This window comes from Notechis scutatus, chromosome 2 (genome assembly GCF_049901735.1).
Source record: "Notechis scutatus isolate UNSWTSFEM ecotype Mainland chromosome 2, rNotScu1.2, whole genome shotgun sequence".
Taxonomy (NCBI): Eukaryota; Metazoa; Chordata; class Lepidosauria; order Squamata; family Elapidae; genus Notechis; species Notechis scutatus.
In genome coordinates this window covers 186,734,078-186,758,659 of record NC_142010.1, presented here as the reverse complement: position 1 = coordinate 186,758,659, position 24,582 = coordinate 186,734,078, and the positions used below count along the sequence as shown (strand labels likewise).

The window sequence follows — 24,582 nt, the reverse complement described above, 5'->3', positions numbered from 1 at the left end:
AGGATGGGGCTTCGGCCTCCTCCGAGCTGGCCAGGGAAGCAGCGCCTAAGCCTATCTACCTCGCTGCTCCCTGTCCGCGGACGGTGGGCGCTATCACCACCAGGAATCGCGTGCCTCTCCTGTGGCTCTCCTTCGGGAGTTCACGCTGGAGGGATTCTGAAGGAAGCCAAGCTCAGGTCGGCCCGGCTCTTTTGCTTGGCAGGCGGGCGCGCACCCACGGCTCGCTTTCCTGGCTCTGCCCAGCCCACATGGCTCTGGAGCGGCCCTGGCGGGATGAGCGGAGGGTCTGGCGGGGCGGCGCTCACTGCCTTGGTGAGAGCTCTGCTGCCGGGAAGGAGGGCCTGCCTGTCAGCTGTGCTGGGCGCCCCAGGCGAAACTCTTCGCACTCTGCCTAGTGCCAGGCAGGGATGGCGGCTGGGCGCTTCTCCCGAGGTGGGCCGATCCTGTGCTGCGACCCCGGGAGATTCGCCTCCCCATGTGGGGTTGGGCTGCCCTCTCGGGCAGGGGAGGCTTTGTTGTAGTAGGGCGTCGTTTTTAAAATAATTGGCTTTACCTTCGAAGGCAAAGGGAAGGCGGCGACAGGAGCGCCTGAAGCCAAGTGTCTCCGCCAGACTCCGGTTGCAGGGAGGAGCCCTGGTTGGCTGCACGTGGCTGCGCCAAACACCGCGGCGTTGCTCTAAATGCCACGGCAGCAAGGGAGAAGGGAAAGCAACGGTGACGGAAGGTGTCCCGATACGAAGTGCCCCACCAACACCGAGGTCAACATCCAAGCTGTTGCCACCTGCCCACCCGAGGATGCAAGGGGGGGGATTAAGTCACCCCCAAAAAGACGGCCTAGCCGTTTTTTCGGGGGTCAAAATAAAAATAAGGCCCGGCCTTATTTTGTGAGAAACATGGTAGTAATAAAAGTCTCTGGTGGTATTTCTCTCATTATCTTTCTCATTTCATCAAAATGAGAACCTGCATTTATACTTTCAGCTGAAATTGTGAAATTTATTTCTGGGTTCTTAAGTTCTCTCTCTGAATCACTTTTTCTGAGATTTTGTATTTTTCATCTTCAGCATCATAGTGTAGAATAAGAACAGTTACTAAGTTTTGCCATTTTATGCTTGCACATTCTCCAAAGCTCCTTAAAACCTAACATCCTGACTAGCACTGTTGTCATTGCCTAAAGCCATCATGAAACGCTGGCTGATAAAGTCATAAAAAGGACAAAGAAGTAATCATCTGCAAGAAGTCATCAATTCCCCCTGATAGCAGAAAAGAAAGGGAGCAAATCTGCAGGAAACGTGTCAATTCAAAGGTCATACCAGAGTACAAAAAAGCAGTATTTAAACTATTCCTTAGAAAGTCACAGCATTTTACTAAAGCTTGATTGCCTCATAATTCTATTCTATTCAAGTCAAGTTTTCTTTATTGGCTAATACAAAAAAAAATGAAGCATTTATTTCTAAAGAAATAATTACTGGGAATATGTATCCTAATAAAATCTTATTTGATCCAATTCTGTAGTTTGTTGCACATGCTTATCATCACAAAATAGACAGGAAACTGTTGAAATTCAAACAAACCCATAGATGGAATTTCTCACTGAATTTGTACCAATTGCCACCAACAAAATAAGTTATCCTCTTCCCTACAATTTCTAACGCACATGGTTCCTGTCAATTTTCCAAATTCTAGTCATCCCTCTACAAATCTGAGGTATCAAATAGGTAGGCTTCAATTTAAAAAATTCTGCAAGAGATAGATAGGTCATCCGATGAGAATTCTGGGTGAAAGCCACACAACTGGGGGAAAGAATAAAATCTGACCTATGTCTATGAAGTAGTAAAAGATGGAGTTTATCCTCATCACAACTGTGAGATTAGGAACACCATTTCTCTTTTCCTGTACGGTTGAATGAAAACCATTCATTAATATGAAACGACAATTGCATGAACAGCAGGACAATGTTGCTACTGAAGTTCACCTTTTTGATCCATTATATTCTACCAGGAAGAAAAACTCATAGTCAAAATCACAGTTAAAGAATTGGCATTATGAATACTGCGTTTACCTGATGGGAATGTGCAACCCATCTACGCGTGTTCTTCTCCTTACTTGACAGCTAAAAACTAATTCAAAATTTTATATCATATATATTTTTCCAAATAAATATGTAGTGTTAATAGTTCTTTACAATATATTTATATATGTGCATGATATATCCCTACCCACCCAATTTCAGTCACATTATCTCCTCTTCTATATTCAGAATACCTAACACAAAACAGTTCGATTTCTCCAATCCCTACCTTGTTTTGAATCCAGCCCTTCCAATTTGTTTTCTTCCTTCAAAGAAGAAGTAGAATCTATGCTATTGTCCTGCCTGAAAACAAGAACACATTTAAATTAGTTTGCCTTTTATAATTATAAAATAAGCACTTCAAATATATCAAAACCTGCTTAGCACTCTATTTTATTGCTTGATTTATGTAATGACATAATCATAAATAAAAGTAATAAAATGGAGCATATACAGTATATTGACAGTTTTCAGAAAAAATTACATTAGTTTCCCTAGCCTGCTACTTTTCCTTTCAGACCTGATAGGGCAAATACTTTCAGAATTCCAAGCCAGCGTGTGAATTAGGAATTTATGGTCCCAATAAAACTGGAGGGAACCAAGCTGGATAAAGTTAAACTTGATGCAATGAATCTAAATAATTATTTTAGAGGTTTCTGAAGGAATAATATATTTTGATATTACTTGGGCATAAAAAGAAGACCTTATGTCATTGAAAGTGCACTATATCAGTGGTCCCCAACCTTTTTTGTACCAGGGACCAGTTTCAAGCACAAACACTTTTTCAAGGAGGGGGGAGAAGAATCCGAGTTTGGTGGTTTGCTTGCAGACGTTTCATTACCTGACTAGGTAACATCTGATGTTGTTACCTAGTCGGGTAATAAAACGTCTGCCAGCAAACCACCAAGTTCAGGGAGCGCCTCGGCCCTGCCTCCCTCAGCCCCATCCCTCAGGTGTCTCCCTCCCTCCCTCAGGTGTCTGCCTCGTTCCTCTCTCAGTCGCTCTCTCGCTGCTCCACCAGCCCAGGAAGAAACTGCTTCAAAGCCCGGGGGGTGGCTTTTCCTGTCGCTGCAGCTCCTCCGAAGCGCCCGTTTACCCCCACCCCACCCCGCCCGCCCGCCCGCAGTTCAATCCACAGTGCTCCGTTCTGCCTGCCTGCCTGCCTTCTTAGTTTCGGAGCAGCTTTGGCTGATAAAAAGAGGCGAATAGTTATTATTCTCAGCGAAGCTGCTCCCAAACAACCAAACAGGCAGGCAGGCAGAACGGGCACTGAATTGAACCGCACGCGGGCGGGGGGGGGGTGAACGGGCGCTTCGGAGGGCTGCGGCGACAGGAAAAGCCACCCCCGGCTTCTTTGAAGCAGTTTCTTCCTGGGCTGGTGGAGCAGCGAGAGCGACTGAGAGAGGAACGAGGCAGGAGGAAACCAAGCTGCTGAGCCAGAGAGCAGGACAGGCTTCGGTTGCTTCCTCCCTCCCATTCTTTCATTTGTGTCCTTGATCCCCGATCCCAGCAGCATTCACCGAAGGCAAGAAAGCCGCCATTTTTTTTTTTTTTTCTTTGCGGCCAGTACAGAGTGCTCCACGGACCGGTACCAGTCCGCGGACCGGTGGTTGAGGACCCCTGCACTATATGACCAATAAAATAGCCAAATGTGAATGTCTGGTTCTTGGTTTTTTTTAATAAGTATGAAAAGGAAGGGAAAATGTGGCTTCCACTCAAAATCTTTATTTCAGATAACTGTTAAAAGAGAGGAAGTTTGCCTTTCTTTGCAACTACACAACCTAATGAGTCCAGGAACATAGTAAACTTATTTACTACTTCGAAGTATTGCCTGGTTGTCCATACTCCCTGCAAGGGATGACAATCAACAGTATTAAGTATCTTCTGCATAGCGTAATATGTGACATATTAATCAATGACCTCACCCCAAAGATATGTGGTACACTTATTACTGATTCTCGGAATGGGTTATGACCCTTTCTAAAAAAAAAAAAAAACCATCTCTGACTTCTTAATAAAATGCTTTCCCAGCTCCATCTTCCCAGAATGGCCTTTAGCATTTTAAGTCCTAAAGAAGTCTGACTGAAGAACTCAAAAGGACTAATAACCTACAAAACATCTGAAAACAATTACCTTTATGAATGGCAGGCCCACAAAGCCTCCAGCAGTGAATCTGTCTAGTGTTAGTACTTTCAGAAGCAGAATCTGAAAGTTAATTCTTTCTACATTAGACAGGATTAAAAGGTTTCCCAGCAAGCAGTTTTAGGATCAAACTAGGATGCCTCAAAATAAGCCCACTGTGTTGTATAAGAACTAAACGTAAAACCCACTTGAGGGTTTATCCTCAGAGAACTGCTGCATAAAGAACCAAATTCAAACCTTACATGCAGTGCTGCTCAATGCTACATTTGCAATTGCTAACACCATTGCTACCATCACAGTGATGATAGGGAATACATTTTAACAGTAATTTAGCTTTTATTCTCAAAACTGAAAAATGATTTCAGGAGAGGCAATTATACAACATGCAACAAAGAATAATAGCCTAGCTCAAAACTGTGGCAAGGACATCTCTTTAAAAGAGCCTTATCCATTTGACAGTTTATACAGAACTGAAAGAAAAACAACACATTTTCTGAAGCGTTGATGAGATGCCAACAAGATATTTTTACATACTTTCACCTTAATGTGAAGATTTCTACTGTATAGTGAGGGGGAAACTGCTAAATGGAGGCACCTTATCTGTTGTTTAATTGTTTTTATACAAAGCAGTAACGGGGGAAAAAGACTATAAAACACACTTGAGAAAACAGGATACAGCTCTCCACAGGATTTTGAAATCAAGGCAGGTTAGTCCAGTTGCTGAGCTTAATGAGTATTTTAGTCATAAAATTATTTTATATGTATATAAGTAATTTCACATATGAATTATTTTGTCTAACAATTGCAAAGTACATATTATGTTAATATACATACACAATCAAAACAGTCAATGACACTGCAGGTCAGGGTTAAACAAAAACAGCAGTCTTCTGCTCTTCAAATAATTTTATAATGGAATAATCTTGTACCATAATAATTCTGACAATATTTTAGATGTCATAGGATTCATTGTTTGTAAAATAACAATATCATACCACAATACCATACCATTCATATTTAACCTGTGTCTACCTATTTTAATTATGCAAAACATCTACCTATTTTAATTATGTAACATACAGCTGGACATGCAAACAATTGTTAGAATTAAATTCAAATTTAAGTCCTTAAAATTGCAGTAACCTTCTAATACAAAGTTAAATACCAACTATTCAAAGTATATTACAACCAGACTAAAAATAGATTTTTCATACATGCTGGCAAACAGGAGAAGGGTACTTGGCAACGATACCCCTAGGTTTTTTTATTTCCTCTTTTCTAACTGAACATAGGATTGTTGGAAGAAAAATCCTTCTGGGTTCAGTTCCAAGTGGGGAAAAAGACACTGGAAACATGGAGGCTGTTTGGAAGGTTTGATGGTGGACAGGACCACATGGCCTGGAGCTCCAGAGTGAAAAGGAAGGATGATCACATGCTCCAAGGTGAAGGAAAAAAGAAAGAAAAAAGGGCTGATATGCTGAGAGTGCCTGGGTTTTATAACCTTCGTTGGGATTTGAATTGAAGCTTGTTTCTAATTGGTTGTAAGACTCCCATGAGGTGCATGCAGGGGCATCTCTGTAGGCTGTCCTGAGTTCCAGGCTTGGTTGAGCCTTGCTGGATGATGATGCACTGAAAGGGCTTTTAAGCAATTGCTACAGCTTTACCTGGAGATCTTTGTTGTGTAAAGTATTCTGGCCCAGGCCCAGGCCTTAAGTATTCTGGCCCCATTAACAAAGATGGGAGTGAGTTTCTGCTTCTGAGTTTCTACTCTTTTTAGAGGAAATATTCTGCCTTTTTAATATTTCCTGGGATATTTCAATTTTCTAGGAGAGGGGTGGGTGCTAACTTCCTACAGGATAAAGACTTCAATTCCTGAATTAGATAGTAATGGTATAATCAAGCATTCATCAGCAAATTAAAAGGGTAGTTGGGCAAAATCTACTTTTATTGAGGAAGAAACTACCCAAGGGTATGGGTTCCAAAATAATACTTTTTTTTTTCCTTGAAACTTGCTGGCAAATTTCATTTTGGACTCAAAATTGTTCATTTGGCAGCCACACAATAACTTCTTTAGTTCTAATAACATGGCTTGTAGTAGAGGTCATGGAAATGGTTACAGCAGACCTATTTAGCTCTGTCATTTTTCTGACATCTGAAGACATCTGATACAAAACCATCTGGAAGAAAAATGTAGTACCTGGTTTCTATCAACCACTTCAGCAGAACAGAGCTGTACATATACTAATAAGACAATGTGTTATCCAAAACACTAACGCTGAGCAATTCTTTGCTGTCACATACAGAATTTCTGATGTAGGGCTGCAAATGGTCTTTTAATATGCATGCATTTTCTGCCATCTTGTGGCTAAATAGTATAAATTTTAGGGACCACATTTCCCACTTAATTTTCATTTTAACCAAACTACACCAACTGATAAAGACATTATTACAGCATGCCTTTTTACATAAACGAATATTGTTCAAGATTTTAAGGTCTTATCGCACAATTCATTTCTAACTGCTTACAGAGATCAATTATAAGTATTTATTTCTGGGGAAATGTTGCTTTCTCACAACCTACTATATTCTAAAAAATTATTATTCCCCATACCTATTTATATCAAAATACTTTATTAAATATTGCCTGGTCGCTTTTTCCTTTTTTAAAATCAAAAATCAAAAAACAGATCATTTCAAAGTCACTTATAGAAAAGCCAATGAAGATAAAATGCCTTAGATTAAGTTGATTTTCCTTCCTTTCCTGCTATGATTTTACAATAACTCTATAATAGTCCTATTAGCATATGTGTGTATCTTTTGAAGTTTTATAACTCCCGCTAAACAAGTCAATTATAGGCTTATATTAGATTGGAGGGGCAGAAAAAGAAATCAGATCTACAAAAGATGTATTTTAGCAAGGACCTCGCATAACTCAAAATGATTACCCTGAGAAGTAACACAATCTCTTTACAAGTGATACTGTTGGAATGTATATACCTTTCTGCCTCCCAGGTGTATCAAAGCAGATTACAATTCAACATCAAGTTCAATACTTATAATGCCATTCCCTCCTATGAATGCAGTTTAGAATGAAATGACTCCCAAATGAAGACTGCAATTCTATGTACATTCAGAGGAACAACATTAAAGATTAGGATTTACTGTGAAATAAATAAGTTCACTTTTTACACATATGCAATCAAGAAAAAAGGTTGTTCTTAAAGGAAAAGCATACAGCATACATGATGAGGTGATTAATGTATTTATCAAATTTGAATGTAGCCTGATTCCTAACAATTCTGGACAGCTGATTAAAATACCTATGAGGAATGTTTGAATTCTAATATTTGAATCTAGTAGATGGGCAATTTTACTTCTTGATTTAATAGCATCTGTTCAAAGTACAATTAAAAAGCATTATTAGGAATATCATAAAAATAAAAAATATGCAAAATATTAGGGTTCCATTGGTAGGAATAGGTAGGTAGGGTTCCATTGTGAAAGATCAATATTTAAAAAAATACTATTTTAACTGAATCACACAGCAAATACTCTAAAACATTTACTATATCTCACATTTTAGAAAATAACAGAAAACAATTATAGAATTAACCATCATTGCAGTCCTTTATTTTCTAGGATATTTTCATCTGGGTTTCACAATATTTTGTCATGCAATATTGTGTTTATTTGCACATCCCATAGAACTCACTGAAGCTTTATGTGGAATTTTGCAGGCTTTCATTTCTCTGATTTTTGCAATACCCACAACAGTTGTTCATTTGTCATATTGTAGCAAGATTTCATAAATTTTCACCAGCATTTCTACAGTTCATCCAAAGTTTTGACAAAGTTTTAGCTGGAATTTTGCTGACAAGTATTTCCAACTGAAGTTTTAACACAAGACAAAATTAAAGCAAACTATCTAAGAACAAATATAATTAATTTATGGCAATTACTTACTGACTGGCTGATTCGACTATTGTCTTTTCTTCACTACCATTGATCTCCTCATCACTGTCAGAATCCGCCCCACTCTCACCTTAAAATAACATGTCAATATGAGATGTTATATTTTGATAGCATTTTTCTGTTTTTATGTTATTCACCAATAAATATTGTTATTACTGTCAAGGAACAGGTAGTCCATCTGTTTCAGAAGCAGGTTTGAAATAAGCAATCTCTAATTACAATCAGTAAAGGAAATATCTGCATTTTATAGACAGTTGGCATTGCAAGCTCCAAAGGTATACTCTTTTTTGGAAGAGTAGCAGGTTGTTTTAAGATAAGCATAGGCTGTCTAGTAGTTGCTCCATATTTACACCCAAGGAAAAAAACACATCACATTTATGTCAGGAGCCATGGTGGTGCAGTGGTTAGAATGCAATATTGCTAGCTAATTCTACCGACTGCCAGTAGTTCGATTCTCACCAGACTCAAGGTTGACTTAGCCTTCCATCCTTCCAAGGTGGGTAAAATGAGGACCCAGATTGTTGGGTGTAATATGCTGACTCTGTAAACCCCTTAGAGGGCTGGAAAGCACTGTGAAGTGGTATATAAGCCTAAGTACTATCGCTATTCTTCATGCACAAGAACTATATCATCTTCAACATGGAACCCTGCAGAACCGTTGCTAATAAGTAAAGGCAAAGTTTTATGTTTGTGTAAGCTATCATCTGACCACTCAGAACCTACAGCTGGTCCAGAATGTGGCATCATGGGAGCTTGACATGCCATGTTAATCCACCTCTCCATGAGCTGCATAATAATCCAATAAACCAATGATAATCCAATCCAATAAACTTCTAGGTTCAATTAAAATGCTTCCATCTGTAAACCTCTTCATGATACAAGGTTGAGTTATATGCAAACCCTCTGTCTCTTATTAATTCTGCCTGTCCCAACATATAGCGGAATGCATGGATAATCTTGAGAAAAGGGGATAAGAGATGCTGCCTGAGAAACTATCAGACAAGAAAGACAGAAGCCCACAACTGTTGAATGGTCAAAGAAAGAAACTTAGAAAGGACCTGCCCTAACAGGTGTAGCAGTTAAAAGTGGCAGGCAGCAACTCTGCATTTTTAGACTTGCAAGATTCTGTTAATGTAGCCTTACAACAAAGTAGACTCAGCTCCTCTAGTTGTGCTTCATGTATGGTTTATCTGGGAACTCAACCCACCAAATCCAATAGAGTTGGCAGACACTAAGTCCTTTCCATCAAGCAATGCTATCTGATGGATGCAGAAAGAATGCTTTCATTGTCATGGTGCCTGCTTGCCTCCCCACCCCACCCAATAATTTGTTTGGACAGCTTATCTGCCAACATATGAATGGAGATCCTGTTGGCCTTTCAGAAAGCATTTAAAAGGTGGCTATTCCCATAAGAATTGGGCCAGGACACTGAGTGAGACAAAATCTGAGACATCTTTAGAGAATGTTTTATGGCATTGAGTGATTGTCCCTCCTTGTTTTTAAGATTTGATATTGCACTTAGTTCTAAATTTGCTGTAAACTGATCTGGTATTTTGAACTGTGCAACCATATAATTTGAATAAGCAAAAACAATCCTCATTAAGATGAACATAAAAGATACCTGCAAAACAACTTCCCATTTTTAATTTGCAAAGTAAGAAAAAAGTATTACATTTGTGAGCAACTCTGACTCTGAAAATATTAATCTTAAATCTTCTTATATTTAGAGAGATTCTAGCTATGTTTTCCTACACTTGCTAGAAGTGTCTTATTCTAGTTATATTATAGACAATTACTATATTCGTCTGCGGCATATACAAACACTCTTTTTTGCTTAGTGTTCATTGGGGATTCACAATCTCAAAAAAGACTCCGCTGCTTTAGGAATATATAAATGTATCACACAACAAAAACATACTATAATTAATGAACATGCTTCTTTAAATGCCCATATCTATACATTTGGGACTACTAATTTGGGCTGAGCTATTCAATATCCAGACAATGTCTCAGTAATCGTATCTTCCTTTAGTGGGAGGAGCTGCCCTTGATGCCAACTAAGGGCACCGGCAAATCTCTATTCATACTGAAATTACAAAGTAGAATTTATGCTTTCTTCATAAGGACAGAGTAAATGGATGCTTGATGTTTATATTCTAGTCCTATCTTGCTTTCCCTACAGTAACTGACCTTCTCTATCAACACCTGCCATCACTTCACTTCTATTCAGACTTTGGCTTTATTTCATCATATATCTTCCTCAAATCCTAGCACTGGTTTCTCATTCTCTCCTGCAATACAATTTCCTTGTCTTTATCTGTAGGTCTGGCAGAAGATTGGGCTGGTTTATATACTTGAGGAATGAACTGAAAGGCTATTTTCATAGACAGACAATGTCGATGAATAATTGGAAGATATAAAAAATGGGAGTTGCTCTCCTTTCTGTAAGACACAGGATGCTTTTTTGCATACTTTGCGTGAAAAAAAGTCCTAGGTTTCAATCCTTCATATGACCAGTTGCCAAATCTTCAATTTGAAATTGTAGGGATAGTTACTGCATGTCAGTACAGGTAGTCCTCGACTTGCAACAGTTTGTTTAGTGACTGTTCAATGTTACAACAGCACTGAAAAAGGGATTCATGACCCTCTGATAAGCTAAGTCAATGGGGAAGCCAGATTCACTTAACAACTGTGCTACTAACTTAACAATTGCAGTGGTTCACTTAACAACCTTTGGTAACCTGTGGTAAGAAAGGTCATTAAATGGGGCAAAATTCCCTTAACAAATGTCTCATCAACAAGTTCTTGCCCTTTAGATGGATGAACTTCAACTCCTAATGATTAAGCTGTCCCCATGATTCTGGGGATTAAACTCTATAAATATGGAGGGCATTCATGGAGAAATTAAGATAGATAAAGTAGAGGCTTAGCTCATAGGACAAGGCAATGCTCTCACTCTTGCCATGGCTCACATGGACTTGGAAAGTGCTTGGGGGTGGGGGAGCCCTAAGTGAGATCAAAAGCTAAAGATAACCCAGCAGTAGGAGCCACTTCTTTCTCACTTTTCCTGCTGTGTTCTACTTTGTGGTTCGATCATCGGTCTCCAATTCTCTTCTGGTTCTTCCTAAATCTTTTTGTTCTTCTGCAGAAAAGGAAGCCTATATGATCCTACTATGACTTGACAGAAACTAAAGATGTTTCTTTTTTTCAGATGATGCAAAAGTATCTAGATACTCAGAGTTAAAATGATCCAACTTTGTAATTCTAAGCAAAGCATATTTATTTTGCATACTTAAAGCAAAGGCTACTGATTCCTTTTGGTGTGAATTACTCCATAGTCTGAAGCTCAATAAATAATCTAATGGCACCACATAAAATAGAGGGCTTTCAACTCATAATCTCTAATTCAGATATTTAAATTCTGATTTTAGTAGCTGTAATTGATGTCTAGAAAGACACATAGGTTTTAATCATATATGTATAGTGCCAGACCATATATATGATCTACAAATAAATCCTGCTGAACTCAGTAAAAGTTACATCTTAGTAGACATACATGTATAATTATATATAGTATTTAGTTTTTTACTACAAAAATATTTCTAATTTTCTTAATTGAAACAAAACTGTGCCCTCATCTAGTCTTCAAAAGTTCCTACTCTCTAATTTTAGAATAATCAATCCAAATGATAGTTTAGTATATATGATATTTACCTTCAAGAATTTTCAGTAACTTCTTTTCAGACATAAGGTCCAATTGTTCAAGACAAAGCCTTTTAATTTCTTCTATAGAACAGTTCTAAGTAAATTAAATAAAAAAGAAATGTTTCTATACAATAATAAAAAAAGAATTATTTTAGATAAGTCAAATTTAATCATGCTTGAAACAAACTTAAAATATTGTAATTAATTACTAATTAAATCTAAACTCACTAAATCAAGGAATTGAAAAGTTGACTTTAAATAGTAATATTAAAATTAAATAGTGTCATAAAACAATGTAAAAATAATATAAATCCAGATATGCATGATTTGGAACTTGAATATTATATTTTGAATAGAAGGAATACAATTAAAATGATAATATATAAATCTAATACATTATTAAACCATGGTAACTATTGATTAAACTATTGACCAAAAAGTTAAACATATTTTTAAGTAATTATATATTCTTTTTATCAATCTAAAATATATATATTGGATTAAATCAGAAAAGTATAAAATATAGTGAACTATACTCAATATATTAGAACTCCAGTTGTTCTGCTGTTTTTAGATATTTTTAAAGAGTTTTCTAAAGTGGCTATTTTAAAATATATATATATAATCAATAATTTATATTTATTGGCATAAGTAATTATCATTATGGATTAAACACATGTTTACAAAAACAATCCAATAGAATTATAGGTCTGGAAAGGCCCTTGGAGGTCTTCTAGTCCAACCCCCCCTGCCTTAGGCAGGAGTCCTTATTCTATCTCAGACAAATGGTTGTCCATTTTTTTCTTGAAAACACCAACAATGGAGTAGCCACAACTCCGGAATGCAAGCTGTTCCACTGACTAATTGTTTTCACTGAAAACAAAATGATCCAGACTGCAATAGGGAGAACTACAGAGAAAACAAAGTTATGTGGAAAAATTGGCAGTTTATGTATCAGTAATAATAAAACAGAGAGAATGTGTTGGGATCTACATTTGATCCCATGTTGGGATATATTTTATATATCAACCGTTGATTAAAGAGAAAAAATGTTTTGGGGTAAGTGCAAGTGAATAATAAAAATGAGTTATGAATTATGTTCAGTAAAACTGTTTTGTGGTCAAGTTACTATTTTTTAAGTCCTAGTAATTTGCCCTTGTCTGAAATAGATTTGGAACTTGCAACCATCACTATAGCCATTTTATGAATGGACATCATAAGGTAGCCATTCTGGATAGTCAAAATTCCAATGTGTTTCTTGGCCCTCCAATATTAGAGATGTGCTTTTTTTTAATTGTCAGAACAGTCAAGGGATCAAGAAATCCCACAAACGTCTAGCAGTTTCACTCATTGAAACCATGCCAACAATCTCAACTTTTTCCTAGTATACCCCAAGTTTGACATAAGCCTATCTCTATTGCAGGCTTCTAAACAGGTATTCCCATTGTTTTAGGGTATGCTGAAAATTTTACAATTGCAGATCTGTCCCTTTTTTAAAAAAATATTTTAATTTAAAAATATTTTTGATTTTTTAAAACAATTTTACAAAAGTAATTATTGCAAAGAAAAACAGAGATTTAGGGTATCACAACTGAAGTGCCTTTCTTACCCACTGAAAGCTTCATCAATATTCTTAAGAAGCACTGAACAGTAACACCTTAATGTTGTTTCCGTTTTATTTTTAAATCCTGCTTGCTTCTGATTTCTAGTTAAGTTATTTCCAGGCAAAGATGTCAAAAATCCTTTGGGAGTAGTATGTTCTTTAATTATAAATGACTTATTTATAAACTGCCAGGTTGCCACATTCTTATCTGGTGTTATGTCCAATTAAAGAAAAATTTCAATATCCCCTTGGAAAAGCTGTAATTATATATTACATTATTCCATATGCCACAGTAATTAACATTATTTACATTTCCAGTCTGATTTATCCCAAGGACTGTACATCAGCATTTATATAACATAATTTATTAATATACATCCATATACAGATATATGTATAAACACTAGCTGCCTTTACAGCAGTCTTAATAGCTGAACTATTTAATCTATATAAACTATTACTGAACCATCTTACAATTATATAAGATGCACACCAAATAACGGTGCAGTTTAATTGGCAGGTTAATCAATTACAGCTTTCTTGATGAATCAGTGAAAACTTATTTAATCAGTGAAAAAAGAACCACTATAATTGGTAGGGTCATAAGTCTGAGATATGGATGTCTTGTTCTGAATGTTTGCGTGATATTGCAATGTGATATTGCAATAAGGAATAGATAACAGAAAACAGTAATTTCCTTTCAAAAATATATGGTAGGTAAAACCTTTTTTTTATGTTTTCTAAAATGTGCACAGTTGGGAAACAATTTGGAGGAAAATAAACTAAAGCCACACCCGACTTCAGCTGAGAAAAGGAATGACACCCACAGGCAGAGAATGCAAAAAGTTACTTTTTGATTATGAAGAATGCAAGAAATGAAAGGTAGTCTGTCTAGGTGATAATGGAGGGTGGTTTAACATTCAAACTTTAAAATTGATTTAAAGCAATTTGGCAAATCCTACATTTTATCAAATTTACCATATTTCAAAAAGGCCCCTACACTGAAGTGCTAACAAAATGGATGCACATCTAAACAGTAACTAAATAGGTATCAAAGAAATATGCTTTTATTGCATTGCACATAGTTCTCATACTGAACATTTTGCTGTTCATGTTTAATATGAAATGGATATCTATGGATATTTTTTCAGAATATCCTACAAACACAATAATTATATGATCATATAAGTAACATTTTTGCTCTAATTATGTCATGGTTATGACTCCTTAAAAGAAGCATACACAGAATTTGATGTGGGAATTCTTTCACTTGTCCATCACCGAATGATGAAAAACAACATATCCTACAGACAAGATTACTTGCCCAGCCCAAATTTTAAGTCTAGCTTCATAGTAAAATAATACATTTCATTTCTACTATTTTGCTTTATATATTTTTAAAAATAAGAGATGGCAGCAATGCCCTATGCAGTGTGATTTCATCATTATGATAAAAAGATATAGTAAGAGTTTTTACTTATTAAATTTAATATCACTGTATTTTTATTAACTTACCATATCTCATTCATATTTGTGTGTGTACACAGACACGCGCACACACATACATACACACATACAATCAGTCTTCTCTTAAATGTGATAACTTATTCACATGAAGCACTTTTTTAGAACAATTTTAAAAGCTGCATCTTTTTCTAGGCTCATGAAACTATTTCAGAAGTTATTCTTTGCATGGGTGTGCACAACCAGTACACTTCATGGATAAAAACATATTTGCTTTTTAATAGTTTCTGTAAAAAATATTTCATGTGTGTTCCAATGTATTGTGAGGCACCGTTTTTTTAAAGACTTTGCACAGCTGTAACTGATATATTTCAATACCTTTAAAACATCAGGCAACATCTTCTGCAATTTCTTCTCCCCTATGATATAAAAGCATTGCTGAAGCATTTCCTTCTTGTCCGTAATATAGAAACTGACAGGCTTCAATTGCACAGTCAGATCTAGTCCACCTTCTTCTATGTCACTGGGCTCTTCTACCACATCTTTCTTTTCTGGAACCTGAGCAATACACTTCGTTTCCTAAAATATGACACACACAAAAATATCCAATATATACTTGATTGACTGTGTGGTATTCTCAGCAAATAAACTATGACAAGGAACTGACAGTTCAGTCTCATGGAGTTCAGTATAGATTACTCACAAGTGAATCCATATAGAATTGCAGTTTGAATCAATGAAGCTTCTATAATTGCTTCTTACTGTTGCTTCCTATTGTATAGTCTAAACATCGTAACACTCTAAGTTATGACACTTTCAGTGACAATATTTTAATATGGTTCATTAAGCTGCTCAATTTTGCATGTCAACATTATTTGAAAGATCATAAGGCCAGCAAAGGAGTTTACAAATGAATGTTGGAAAAGAAGACTAATAGAATAAAACTAATTGGCAGAATAAGACTAATTGGCAGAATAAAAAATCAATAATAGAAAATAATGTTTTATATATAGTTTTGTTATATTGGAGGGGATCGCGTGCGCATGCACGGGGGCCGCGGGGGGCATGTGCATTGCCTTCTGGGTGTTGGCACGCAAGCGCGCACACAAGCGTGCGCGCAATTTTCAGCACAAGAGCCCACCACTGGGATAGAGAGTAACAAAAATTCAGAGTTCTGTCTCAAAAAAATGAAAGACATGAAAAGTCTTGAAAAAAGAAGAAAAACTGAACCAGATATTGGAAAAAAGAACTGGAGAAAATTATGGGGAACTATCACATTATTTGATTATTACTTTAATTATCATAAAGTGAATGATTTTCTGCAGAGAATGCTCCATACAAAAACATAAACTAATGAATGTAAGATTAGAGAAGATTATAAAACTGGAAGACTAGGATAAAAAGAAGATCCAAAGATCTATTACTAGAGGTCAGAAAAAAGTCACAAATTAATAATCATACTTGCACCATAATTTAGCAAAGGACTAAACATGCAGGACAAAGCAAGCAAGCCACTAAAGGAAAAGCCAAGGATATATATTTAACAAGTATTGAAATATGGTGAGTTGACCTCAAAACAATAATAGCACACACAAGCAAAAATAGAGAAGGGCAGTATAAAATGTAGGAGAGAACACTGTAAGTTTTCAGGTAGAGTATCTTCAATATATCAGTACTGAGATCCATAGGTTGTGATTAAGTCATTTGAAGCAATTTTATAACTTATTTTGGAATGCTATGATGCTTAAAATATGTTTTTCTCTGATCCTTGAAATATAATTGTTGACTGTAATAATATCATTCCAAAATGTGATCCAGATTTCGCAGTTAAATTTATTAAAAAGTCACATCGTTAACATACTGCATAAAAATATTCCTTTTTTAGTGATATACAGGTAGTTGACTTACAACAGTTTATTTAGTGATCGCTCGAAATTATAACTGCGATTTATGCATGAAAGTGATTTATGACCATTTTTCACTTACGACTATTGCAGCATCCCCATGGTCACATGATCAAAATTCAGATGCTTGACAACTGATTCATATTTATGACGGTTGCAATGTCCCTAAATCATGTGATGTGACCTTCTCACAAATAAAGTCAATGGGGGAGCCAGATTCACTTAACAACCATATTACTAACTTAATAATTGCAATGATTCATTTAATAGCAGTGGCAAGAAAAGTCATAAAATGAGGCAAAATTCACGTAAGAAATGTTTCACTTAGCAGCATAAATTTTGGCTCAATTGTGGTCATAATTCAAGGACTACCTGTAATAGCACAAATTATGCATGCTGAGACGTCATATCATGTTCAGTGGCATTCTTTCCAAGTAGAAAGGCCAAAATCATAATTCACAAACATATAGAAAAAGATCATAAGACTATGTATGAATACACATGGAACAGGGATTTGCTTCCCATTAGGTCCGTAATATTTGTTTGTTTGGTTTGTTGTTTATTTATTTTCTGCCCATCTCATTTAGAAATTACTTAAAGCACTAAAAACATTAAAAACATAAAAGATAAATATTTCTAAAATGGAAAAAATGGAATTACAATCAAAGACAAAGTTGTAATTAAAAGATGGCAAGGGAGGGTTGGAGCAGAATGCGCAGCGTGGGGAGATGAGGTTGTCTCTTAATTCATCAACCACCTCCAGTGTGGCACTCCACCGTTAGGTGGGCACAGCCAAATGATTAATTTACAAGTGTGACCACCACTCAAAAAAGAAGTGAATTGGAGTAGTACAGTAGGATATCCTGCAGACAGAGCTATTTGCCTTGCAGGATTGCTTTTACCAGATATTAGCTTCTGCCTCTGTATCCTAATATCAAATTATACTGCTGCAAATAGAGTAATGCAGACCCCCCTGCCAGTTACATCAGACAGCCACTACCTTACATTTGCAGGGAGAATGTGTTAAATGTTTTCCTTTTGTGCATTCCTTGCTCAGGTCAAAACACCAGATGCCATCATTCAGAGTTCAAAAGTTTTATTTGACGCATAAGGCAAAAACATTGGCAAAGGTTGCAAACATATTTTATAGTCAGGTGCAAAACAGCTAAGTCTGCATATTCCTACTTCTAAAATTTTCAAGTTTTATTTTCCTAATAGTCACCTGGATGATGGGTGGAATAGGGGTAGGATAGATGAGATTGATGGAGAGATGATATTGATGGATAGATGATATAGATAGATAGATAGATAGATAGATAGATAGATAGATAGATAGATAGATAGATAGATAGATAGATAGATAGATAGATAGATAGATAGATAGATAGATAGATAGATAGATAGATAGATAGATAGATAGATAGATAGATAGACAGACAGACAGAAAGAATAAATAAAATAGCCAAATTTCTCATGTTCTAATTGGCATACTGTATATCTGATGTTATGAGCCTTGATATTTGTCCTTAGTTCTTTCTAATCTATACACCTGATACTCTTGTTTCTGTGTAACAAATAAGCACTAAATGTGCTTTTTCAAGAGGCAACTGGACTACTAAAAAGCACTTTTGGGACAAATATGACCTGGATCACTGAGTATCTCCATCGACAAAAAAAGCACTCATTTCCCTTCTAAGATGGCCTAGTTTAGCTTCTTCATATTTTAACTACTTTCTAAGAATACTTTGCCCTATTAAGTTCCAGAGAATAAAGCAGCTTGTGTGTTAATAGCAACGGAGGCTTTTCCTAAGCACATTTGCTCATGGTTAACTAGAATTTACCTCCCTCAACCAATCTTCTGGGTTCACCCAACAGACAGTTTAGAAGCGATAACAGCACTTAATGGCATTTCTTACTCAGAAAAGGCGCTACCTGTCTTCAGATTTCCAGAAAACCAGAAGCCTGGCAGCACCTTTTCTGATATTAAAGGGTACATTGATGCGGTTGAGCTCACTTCACAATCACTTGATTTGATTCCCACCCCGTTTTTGATTTTATTGAACTAAGGTACGGATTTTCCTTTAGTGGCTTTTCTGCTTTTTATTTTTTCCCGTTCCGCGACCCCTTATTTTATGCGACGCGAGTTTTTAAGAGGTTAAAAAAAAAACCGAGACAACCGTTATCCCGCCAAAACAAGGCGCGCGAAGTGAGAGGCTGAAGCCGCGCCTCCTTGTCACGTGAGTCCGCGCGATTCAGCCGCTCTCCCCTCGCAAGGCTGACGGACTGTTATTAGATACCTCCGGAAGGCCGCGGGTTGCCTCGGTACTCCGCCGTTTCCTTTCGCTGCTGCCGCCGCCGCCGCCGCCTCCTCCTTCCTCTGGGCCGCTTAAACGGGAGCGATGTCGCTTCTTCTCTTTAGAGAATTTACGGCCCGTCATGGCGCCCGCCTCCCCGAAACGGTGGCAGTTCCTTTTAAAGGCTTTTGAAAAATAAATAAATAAATAACCGCATCAAAAAGCCATCTCGCGAATGGCGGGATCAGTGATCCGCGCGTTAGGCTCAGCTGGACCCCTGTCGCAGTTTGTTTACGTCATTCTTGCGACTTCGCCATAGAGATAGAAATCTGATAGAGAGACAAGCATCTTTTATTTGGATGCAATTGGCAAAGGGTTTTTGTTTTTTTTTAAACTGAGCCTTCCTCTATGACAAGAAACCCTAAACTTGGCAACTGAAAAGTTGCCAAGTTTGGAGGCCTCTGCTCTACGGTACGTTGCAGGTAGTCCTCGACTTAAAACAGTTACAACAGTTCATTTAGTGACCGAAGTTACAAGGGCACTGAAAAAAGCGACATGACTATTTTTCACACTTGTGATCATTTCAGCATCCCCATGGCCATGGGATCAAAATTCAGATACTTGGCAACTGACTCATATTTATGATGGTTGCAATGTCTGGGTTCGTGTTTTGCAAACTTCTGACAAGCAAAGTCAATGGGGAAGCCAGATTACCTTAACTGTGTTAGTAACTTAACACCTGCAGTAATTCACTGTGGAAAAAAAGGGTCTGCAACCCAACAAGACAGACACAGACTTCAGAGGATAATTAGGACTGCAGAAAAAAACAATTACTACCAACCTGCCTTCCATCGAGGACCTGTAATACTGCATGAGTCAAAAAGAGGGCTGTGAAAATATTTACAGACCCCTCACATCCTGGACATAAACTGTTTCAACTCCTTCCCTCAAAACGACGCTATAGACAGGGGTGGGTTTCTACCGGTTCTGTCCACCTCTGTAGAACCGGTAGCTCTGAAGAGCAGCAGACATAGAACCGGTTCTATGTCTGCTGATGTTTTTATCCATCCGCCCACCCGGGCTCTTACCTGATCTTTACTTCCTGATTTTTCAACTTCAGCTGCCGTGCGAGGCACAGCTGCAGATAAAACAGCAGGAAAAGAGGGCTGTTTCAAAGGCTGCTTTTCTGCATGCAGCATGCTGATGACGATTTACAGGCGACGCACATCATAAATCACCGAACCGGTAGTTAACCCTGTCGTATCCCACCCCTGGCTATAGAGCACTGAACATCAGAACAACTAGACACAAGGACATCCCAAAACGCCATCACTCTGCTAAACAAATAATTCCCTCAACACTGTCCAACTATTTACAAAGTCTGCATTACTATTACAATTAATCTTCTCATCACTCCTTATCACCCATTCCCTCCCGCTTGTGACTGTATGACTGTAACTTTGTCTCTTGTATCCTTACGATTTATATTGACTGTTTCCTGGTATGATTTGATTGCTTATTGTACCCTATGACTATTATTAAGTGTTGTACCTTATGATTCTTGTCTCTTGACGAATGTATATTTTATGTACACGGACAGCATTTGCACCAAGACAAATTCCTTGTGTGTCTAATCACACTTGGACAATAAAGAATTCTATTGTCTATTATCTATTAAAAGGTTGTAGAATGGAGCAAAACTCACTTTACAAATATCTCAGTGACAGAAATTTTGGGCTCAATTGTGGTCGTAAGTTGAGGACTACCTTTATTATCAGTCCAAAGCTGACCTTAGAACTATTCCGGCTTCAGTTGCTCAGGCTGCTATTTAGCCCACATCCAGTATTCTAATTCATCCTAAATTCCTGGGCTCATTGGTTATCATACAAGTAAAAAGAATAAACGCCAGCATTTGATAATGACCAGGGATCTTTTTTAAAGATCTGAAATAAACAGGTGTACCATTTACATGAAAAGGGCAGGATAGATAGAGGGTCTAAAGAAACATGCAGGTTAATAATGACCAGTATTAGGATAGCTTACAAAGATTAATAAATTCTGCTCTTCATGGAGCCATCCAAATATACAAAAGCCTGATATTCTTTAAGAATCCATGCATTTATTTAAAATGGGTATCTTCTTGTGCAGTTCAGGGCAATCAACAATCAACTGTGTCAAATTTGATTTCACTAAGTGATTTAGTGAAAACAAATACTCTTCCTTGGGGCAATTTCGAGAAAGCAGTATAAAAATAATGAAAAAAGCAAGAGATTTTGTGGGTCAGACTGAGGTTTTGGGACACAGTGAAGCCAAAAATAGATCCTTGATTGTTATAATACACTCCCCTTGGACAAAACTGATTTATGTACCTTAACAATCATGGATGATTAATGTTTCCCACTGTCTCCTAACAACTGATCTTTTAAAGTCAGTTATTAATCATGAACATAGATTATTATGACATCTGATATTTGTGTGTTCCACTGTAAAATATAAAATTTTATGAGAGTCCTCGCCTTGATTTATAATTTTGCACAATGTTGATATTGTGAAAAGTAGGGTTCTACAATTTGTATGATTTGGCAGAGCATCACAGTTGTGATCTATGAATTTCAGTGGTTCCAGTCTAAACAATATTTGAATCTATGAACACCATGCTCAGATCTGTTATTTGTACCGGTTGCATTATAATTGAAAACGCAAATGTAATGGTATTTCCTTTCAGTATAAACACTATGAAAATCACTCATTCTTGAGAAAAATCTTTGTAAAAATCCTTAACACTCAAAAAGATTCATGACTGCACTTTTTTATTTTTTAGCCCAGAGGTTAAGAAGTTGGCTTGTTGTCAGAAGGTTGGCAGTTTGAGACCCAGGTATCATGTGACAGGGTGAGCTCCTGTTCTTGCCCCAGCAATTCGAAAGCATTCAAATGCAAGTAGATAAATAGGTACCATTTTGGTAGGAAAGTAACTGCGTATACTCATGCCAGCTGTAGGGGCATGGAAGTGTCTTCAAACAATGCTGGCTGAAGGAACTAGGAAATGGAGATGAGCGCTCCCTAGGGTCGAACACAACTGGGTATGGCAAACCTTTACCTTTTCAATATTGTTTAACAGAATATCCATGATTTTAACTATATAGTCCATAAGCTCAGATGTATTTTGTGACTCGATAATACATTTGGTAAAGTCCCATAAAAATCTAAAGAAAGTACATAAAAATGTAGCGCAGAGCCCGCTGGCCTTTAGGAAGTCCCTGGAGACTTGGCTATGTTTTCTGCCCATATCTTAGTAGTAGGGGAATGCAGTATTCAAATATTTTTATAGGGTTGGAGGAATGTTTCTGCCAAGTTTCCAGGTAGTTGCTTTGGCCCATCAAGGACAGAAAATCTATTCTGCTTAAAGAGCCAAAACATCTGCCTACAAATGTTCTCTCTTGATCCTAGCAGCTTTCTAAAACTATTTGCAGAGAATATTGGAACATTTTGAATGTGGAATTGACAGCAAGGCAATTTCATAGCAATCCAAAGCAAACATTTGTACCTTTAACTATAGATACAGAAAGGTAGCTATACCAACAGTCTCTCTTAAAATGAAGAGAGGTGAGTGTAATGTGTTCATCTTTTATGTCTATGATTTTTAGAATCAGAGGTCCCGTCTTCTTCATCATCTGGTAACTATAAAGTTACATCATCATCTGGTAACCGTATAATGCAATAGAGAAGAACTACAACCATCTAAAACAGTAAGATATGTCTGCTGAACCACTCACATTTTTGTTATTTCTGTAACTTTGAACAGTCTCAGCTGTGTTATGCAAATCAACCCAACTGTAGATTAATATTTGATGCTAAGATATTATTTGTTACTCAAACTTAACCTATGACATTCTGATTGTTTTGCATACAGGCACCAAATCTAAGACAGAAAAGTTGAGAACACTCCTTTTATACCACACTGCGTCTAAGGAAACTTTCTGTAATTTAGGGAAGTGTATAGACTCCTAGTGATGATAAGTATGGACGATGCTTATCTAATTTGGGTAATGAAATATCTATAAGAGAACAAGTTCAGAGAGCACCAAGGACCCCCTTCACATAATTTTTCAACTACTGTCTTGTTCATTGTGATCAGAATTAGTTTATTTGGTTGTTTCAAATAGGTCACATTCATATGGTAGAATGATTTATGGGTCGTTTAAGTACAGGGAAGCAAATATAACATAGGAATTGTGGTATTCCTGCACAATTCCTATACAATTATTGTATTCTATAATGGCTAGGGCTACTTTTTATGCTACTGTGGATAATAGTTTGACACATGTTCTCAAACCCAACATTATGGTTTGCAATCTGTTTATGTCTCAGCAGGATATATGAAAGTTTGAATATCTTATTAATCCTATTAAATAAGATATTCAGACTTTGATTTTGAAACTTGATAGGTCTCACACAAAATTTACTTATAATTTCCATTTCAATAAGAAACCACCTCCTATAAAGAAAACTTCCCAAAATAAATTGAAAACATTCGAAATAGAAATATTTGCATATTTAGCATTGCAGCTGCATTGCTAAATCCACAAGAAATGATAAGCATGGGAGCTGCATGTTTCTGATAAGGAACTAAGAAATAATGCTGACATTTAGGTATAAGGGCTTAGACTTTAGAATGAGCATTTCATCAATATGAATGAGACAGCTCATACTTTGTAGCATTATTCTTGCAAATCTGGCTGGCTGAAGATAACACTGCACTCAACACTGGGAAGGTTATCACTAAATTCAGAGAAAGATAGAACTATATGTACTCTGAAGAAACATTCTATAGAAAGACAACCAAAAATGAAAAAGAGCACAGTACACCTGGAAATACAAAAGACCTATTTCCTGGTATGCTAGATTTTTCTGGAATGGTGGTTAAAAAGACACCTTCTGTATGTGGGAAGTCAACTTTCTGACATATCCCCAATTTCATAAGGAATCAGGACCACTATTAGTTAGTGTCATACAATGTAAAAGCTCAAAGAATAAGTAAGGAACTAATATCAAAACATATTGCTGGAATCTCTTCCAATAGAAAACTTAAATGTAGTTAACTTTTCCTTCCAGCTCTCTCAATGGATTGTGAGAAAATTTCTGCTTGCTCAAGATAACTTTTCAGTCCCCTCTTCTTGCAGCCCTGTGGATCTAATAATCCCAGTTACAAATCGATTCTAGATGGTTTTACCAAAATAGAGGCACTCAATGAAACAAGAATCCATTCTGCAAGTGATTTCTGCCTGATGAAAAGCAGCGTAAATGTGTCATACATGTCAATGAATCAAGATTTCCTTAGTAATTTTTGTTACTCCTAACCTACAGAAGCTACTAAATTTATCTTTAAAATAAGCATGCACTTAACAACTTCGAAGAAAAACACTTTTAAAA

General features: G+C 36.9%; 1 protein-coding gene across 1 annotated transcript in view; it reads right to left on the bottom strand.

Moving 5' to 3' along the window:
* The window catches only part of CAAP1 (caspase activity and apoptosis inhibitor 1), a 30,286-nt gene extending 10,825 nt beyond the window's left edge, over nucleotides 1-19,461 (bottom strand). Inside the window, exons 1-5 of the mRNA XM_026672273.2 lie at nucleotides 19,156-19,461; nucleotides 15,333-15,533; nucleotides 11,897-11,981; nucleotides 8,174-8,252; nucleotides 2,298-2,371 (exon numbers count right to left, since the gene is read on the bottom strand). Of these exons, the coding sequence (XP_026528058.1) occupies nucleotides 2,298-2,371; nucleotides 8,174-8,252; nucleotides 11,897-11,981; nucleotides 15,333-15,533; nucleotides 19,156-19,296 (580 nt within the window). The 5' untranslated portion in view covers nucleotides 19,297-19,461. The remainder of the gene's footprint in view (nucleotides 1-2,297; nucleotides 2,372-8,173; nucleotides 8,253-11,896; nucleotides 11,982-15,332; nucleotides 15,534-19,155) is intronic.
* Between the last annotated feature and the right edge of the window lie 5,121 nt (nucleotides 19,462-24,582).